Below are 6000 nucleotides of genomic sequence, written 5' to 3' on the forward strand. Positions count from 1 at the left end.
CAGGTCATATGAACTACTATGTAAACAACCCAAAGTCACTCAAATTCAGGCTCTGAGATGTGAGAAGGGCAAAAGAATACAGACAGGCAAGTTAGGAAGATTAAACAACAATGAAATGCCCATCGGCTAACCTGTGAACTCCAGAAAGCACTGCCTTTCAGTTTTCTAAAAAGCCACACAAAGAACCAGTTATTGACTGCCAGAGGTATACAGTTTAAGGGATTGTTTTCCCTGACAAAAATGGAGTAAAAAATGAGAAGAGTCTCTAGAGGACTAACTGCTTTGGCATTTCAAATGAAGGTTAAAAACATACTATCCGCTTTGCCACTTCTTACCACTTCTTCTACACCTCTCCACTGTTACTACTTTAGCCCCTCTTCTCCTGACACCTCAATCATATAATAAATTCCTCAGTGGTCTTCCAGACACAAATCTCTCACTCTCTATCCATCCTTTCACCACCATTATCTTTGTTTTATATACATATTTTTTTTAAGAGACGGGGTCTCGCTATGTTGCCCAGGCTGGAGTGCAGTGGCTATTCACAGGCGTGATCCTACTACTGATCAGCACAGGAGTTTTGACCTGCTCCGTTTACGACCTAGGCTGGTTCACCCCTCCTTAGGCAACCTAGTGGTCCCCACTCCCGGGAGGTCACCACATTGATGCCGAACTTAGTGCGGACACCCAATTGGCATAGCGCACCACAGGCCAGAACTCCTGGGCTCAAGCGATCCTCCCACCTCAGCCTCCCAAGTAGCTTGGACTACAGGCACGCACCACTGTGCCCAGCCAGCATTATCTTTTTAAGTGCAAATCTGACATTTAACTTCCATGCTTTAAACTTGCAACTGTCTCTCACCTTTTCATGCCTACCCTCTAAGATAAAGTATAGCAAAATATAAGATCCTCTAGAATCTGACTCCCGCCAGCCAGGATCCTCCTTCCTGCCTCCTCTAGCAATCTGTATTCCCATATTGGTGCCATTTGCAAACACCACCCCTTCAGTCTACCACGCCATTCCTATGTCTGTTTTTCCTACTAGACAGAGTTCCTTTAGAGCAGTGTCTTATTTAATCTCGGTATCTCCAGCACCCAGGGCAAGATGCTGCCTTAACATGCAGCACTAGAAGGTGCTGAATAAATGCTAAATCAAAAGGAAAAATAAATGACTGAAAAAGGTGTGAATATGTTCTTACTTCATAAGCAGTCAAACGTACTTTAGGGATTACCCTTTTATGAGCAGCGAAACTACCCCAAGGCTTTCAGGTACACCTAAAAAATCACTGGATCCAGACAAAAAGATAAATGGAAAGATAGTAAGAAAGCCATTTATTCTAGGGCTGGACCATTAACTCATCACAGATCTTCTCTGAAATCATCTTTCTCGCCCCAATGACTATATGTGTGGTCAAATGAAATTAGGCAGTTCTCAAGAATGGTACTAGAAATGCTCCAATTATAATTCAGATACTATCCTATGCAGATACATAAACATGTTGCAGAGTATTTTGTATTTGTGGTCTGGTTTTTTTGCCCATGTATCCCCAGTGCCTAGTACATTAAAAGCACCCAATAAATATCAGAATGAATGAGCTAGTCACATGTTGGGGCTGACTAGCTCTGCCCATTTCATGCCCACAGCATGCCGGCTCTGCCCATTTCACAGCCCTAGCTGTAGAACATGCTCAGGAGGATGTTCTGTGCCATGAACCTTCCCATCCCCACCGTGGTCAAGACACAACTAGGAAGGGCACCTGACCAAATGGTAGTCCAGTCTGGGCAATAATCTATGCCCCAGGGCCTTGCTCAAAAATATGAGCAGATTTGTCCCCTCAGCATTTCATCCAGAAGATGAAAGATCATAGACTCAAGAGCTGAGGCTGCCATATGGGCCCCATGCAGGAAAAGCCCTGAGAGAATTAAGACAATGAGCAAAAGCAGAGAAAGCCAACAGGAGGAAAGAGAATGAAGCAAATGAGCAAAGAAAATGGAGAGGGGAGTTTCATTTTGCTGATACTGCTACCATCTCTCTGGCTTTTATTCAGCCTCCCTGGACATCCAGGAGACCATCATCTGTGCTTATGTTATTCCCTTCCCCTTTATTAAACTTGAATCCATTTGGTTTCCTTTTCAAAAGGAGCCTGTCTAGCACACAAGATCGACAGATTAAAAATTACCAACATCTACCAAGCACCTATGGTGTGTATGAGCTACTAGAGTGCTTGCCCCCAAGGACCTAGCTGAGGAGAAAGGGTACACAGATACACCCACGCCTCAGCATGGTCAAAGGCCCCTGCTCTGCTCACATGTCCCAACATCATCTCCTTCCTGGTCCCAGCAAACTCCTTTCACTCCAGTTGTATCACCCTAATTGTGGTGCCCCAATTTTATCCTTCTGTTATGCTCATCATGTGGTCTCTCCTCAGGAAGTCCCTCTTTGCCTAGTTATCTTGTCCTACAGGGCTCAGATCGAGGGCCACTTTCTCTTGCAAATACTTCCTAACCTCTCCCGACCTAGGGTGAGTTGGAACTTCCCCATATAAATGTTTGTGCCTTTTCCAGCTATATGATCATGGTCAGTTCTGTCTCCTGACATCTCAAGGGTTCTTCTGCTTAGGCCCAGGACAGCAGCTGTTAACTCTCTTCTTTGGGGCACACCCCTGGGATGTAAACCATTTTCCTCTCTTCTTAGCTTCCAAGTCCCACTATAGCCTCTGGGGTCCCTTGCCATTAGATCTTGGTTGAAACGGGGTACAGTCATCCCAGCAATTTGTTTTTGCTAGCTCCAAGAAAAGCATATACCTTCCTTTCTTTTTAGTGGTTTTGTTGCTGATCACCACCAGGAAACAGGGAAAAAATAAGAAAAATAATTGTCAGAGAAGAAACAATGTTCCTGTGATCCCTGGACCACTTTGGACTCCTTTCTAAGGCAGTAAACGGAAATCTTAATGGACCTCCATCTAGCGCTTTTATTTCTTGAGGCTGGAGCTAACCAACCACTCTGTCGTCTGAGCGTACGTTTAAGGCAAATCTTTTATATCCAATTTTCCATAAGCTACTCTTCCCAGCTTCAAGCTGGATTTCAGTCAAGATACAACTCAGACTGAAAAAATCAGTGCTCCAGGAGCTCAGGCACTCAGTTAGCATCTCTGAGGCTGTCCAGACTGAGAGGCACTTAAGTTAGCTTGTTAAGCTTCTGCCCAGGTATTTCCTCACCCTCTGAACTAGACCAATTCCTTGTGGGTAGGACCTTGGTTCAATTCATCTTTATACCCCCACCATCAGACAGTGGCATAAAACAAATCTCTATTTAATGAATGGTCTCTAGAATCAAAGCAATGAGTGCCAAATAAGTGGTTTAGACAAGAGTTAGGAAGGGGCCCAAAGTTAACGATATAGAATAAAAAGCAAATGACATAGTACAGTGACAAAATCAGTATAGTTGTCTAGATCTGAAAACCATGTTTAACAAAGTCAGGACTGCAGTTTTTGTGATAGCATCTTAGGGTTTTACATATCAATAGGATTAATGGGAATGCGACCTAAGGACTTGACAAGTCTACCCCTTCTCCACGAAAGCAATCATAATCAAAGGTGTCATTCAGAGAAGTTGAGTCTATACAGTCATGGAGAGTAGAGCTACTCTTTAATCTGAGCCCACTAGATTATGTACTAAGCTCCAGCCACTGGACTTCTAAGCTTCTGGCAAACTGGAACATGTCCTTAGGAGCAATGTGGTAAAGAGTGAAGATTAGTAAGGAGAGTAATGTGGTAAAGACTCCATATATATAGCAATGGCCTAAACACCACAGAATTTCTGAATGAAAAACAACATAAAAAAATAAAACTAGGGCCAGGAGTGCTGTTTTCAATTGCTAATTTCAAACGAAAGAAAGCTTGTTTTTTTTTTCTTTCCTGCAATGCTAGAGGGCAGATGTTAAAAGATTCTGGCTCAATATAATAGCAAATAATTCAAAGTAATTAAGATGACCCAGGTTTTTCATTAAAGACATAAGAAAAAAAAAAAAAGGCCAAGTTTAATTTTTGTCTCAAGATGCTTGAACCAAGGTTACACCACAAACCTGGGATAGCCCTTCCTGTTACTTAACCTCAGTCTCATTTTCCTTATCCATGAAAGAGATAACAAGATCCCCTTCAGAATCGTTAGAATAGAAATAACATGAGGCTGGGGGCGGTGGCTCACCCCTGTAATCCTAGCACTTTGGGAGGCCAAGGTGGGTGGATCTCTTGAGCCCAGGAGTTTGAGATCAGCCTGGGCAACAGGGTGAAACTCTGTTTCTACAAAAAATACAAAAAAAATTAGCCAGGCAGGGTAGCACATGCTTGTAGTCCTGGCTACTCTGGAGGCTGAGATGGGAGGATTGCTGGTGCCCGAGAGGTCAAATGGGCAGTGAGCTGTGATCACACCATTGCACTCCAGCCAGGGTGACAGAGTGAGACCCTGTCTCTAAAAATATATTTATATGAAAAGTACCTAGCAAGATCCCTGTGGAAGTCCATTATTACCATTCTTACTGCAGACCCCCAAATGATTTGGGTAGGCTTAAGCTAGATGACCCATAAGACGTCTTCTTAGGATGAAATTTGATTCGTTCAAATCAGTGGAGGAAGGGGGACAAGGGTCCCAGAAATCTCCACTTAGGCAGGATTTGGATCTGAAACTGGGTGTTGCAGGGTTTACAACAGAGATGAAATGGGGTGGGAGTGGGGGGAGAGGTTCGTATAGGATGGGCTCAGTTAAACAGCAGGATACAGAAAAGACTTTCTCAAGTAGCAGAGACGTCTCGGCAACCAGGAAATATTCCTGAGGAGCTATCTGCCTGGAGTGTTGGAAATCCAGTACTCCCTGAATTTGCACAGTACTCGCTGTATTGGAAAAAAACCCAATTTCCCATCAATAGCACCAGGTCACAACCTAAACTAACAGTAATTCCACTTCACGGTTAGATCACAATAGTTCGCAAAGTTCACAAGTATCTTTAAGCATTGCCGAGTGTGATCTGACCCTTCTCACACCCCGGTGTGGCAGCAGGGTACTAACCACTAATGTGGTTTAAGCAACAATGGCTCAGAGACTGGGTAACTTTTCTGCAAACAACTGGTAAGCGGTAAGTCTGGGACTAGAAATCCAGGTTTTCGGATGAAGAGACAGATTTACTAGAAGACAGTAGGAGCATATTCTACCCCAAGATACAATCCTTGGAGGAGGATAAGTAAAAATACTTCTGCATTTTCTCTTTGTACCTCCAAACTGTTTGATGCTGAAACTAGGAACCGGAGAGGGCAACAAGTATACCTAGCTCTGGGCGAGTGTGCAGGAAGACGGGAACGGGACGGGGAGGAGAAAGAAAGCAGAGTCTCAGGAAGATAATTCCTAAGCGAGCCTTCCACTGCGCAGAGCGCAGCAGCCACATTACCTCATTGCATCCTCCAAACTCTACGACACAGGCTGTTACCGTCCCCACTCTGCAGATGAGAAAACTGAGGCTCAGAAGGGAGAGGGAGTGAGTGTGTGAGGAAAGCTGGATTCAAAGGCAGCGCGGCCAGACTGCGGAAACACCCAAACCGCCGAGGTCCCCACCCCTCCACGTCGCCGGCAACCCGCATCATGGGGCGGGGCGTCCGAAAATCTCCCCCTACAGGGTGGCAGAGCCACCCCTTCCCCGCGCCCAGCTCTTCGCCCTCGGTCCGGACGGCCCTGGGGTCCCCGGAACCCCTGTATCCATCGCTCCCCAGCCCCCTCCTCCCCGCCAGCCAAGGCCAGGTCCGGCCGCTGCCAGATCCCGGGAGGGAAGCCGGTGCCGCAGGCTTTGCACCGCCCCAGCCCCAGTGGGGGCGGGAGCGGGCGAACGGTTGGGGGAAGGGGCCCCGAGGCCGGCCAGGAGCCACTCACGCGTCGAACTTGTTGTTCATCCTCTCGCCGCCGCTGTCGCCACTGCCTCAAAGAGTGACTTCCGCTCCACCGGGTCCCTCAGC

The 6000-nt window shown here is 46.0% G+C and overlaps 1 protein-coding gene across 4 annotated transcripts in view; it reads right to left on the reverse strand.

Annotated features, from left to right (window-relative positions):
• The window catches only part of EIF4E2 (eukaryotic translation initiation factor 4E family member 2), a 28564-nt gene extending 22564 nt beyond the window's left edge, over positions 1-6000 (reverse strand). For 3 of the 4 annotated variants that reach the window (XM_012434170.2, XM_012434169.2, XM_012434168.2), the window contains exon 1: positions 5918-6000. In XM_012434170.2, the coding sequence (XP_012289593.1) occupies positions 5918-5937 (20 nt within the window). In that variant the 5' untranslated portion in view covers positions 5938-6000. Of the gene's footprint in view, positions 1-5441; positions 5598-5917 lie in introns of those variants that run through there. The other variant, XM_064372887.1, reaches the window with a different exon arrangement.

Source organism: Aotus nancymaae, unplaced genomic scaffold, assembly GCF_030222135.1.
Source record: "Aotus nancymaae isolate 86718 unplaced genomic scaffold, 86718_ANA_hifiasm-v0.15.2.pri h1tg000008l, whole genome shotgun sequence".
NCBI lineage: Eukaryota > Metazoa > Chordata > Mammalia > Primates > Aotidae > Aotus > Aotus nancymaae.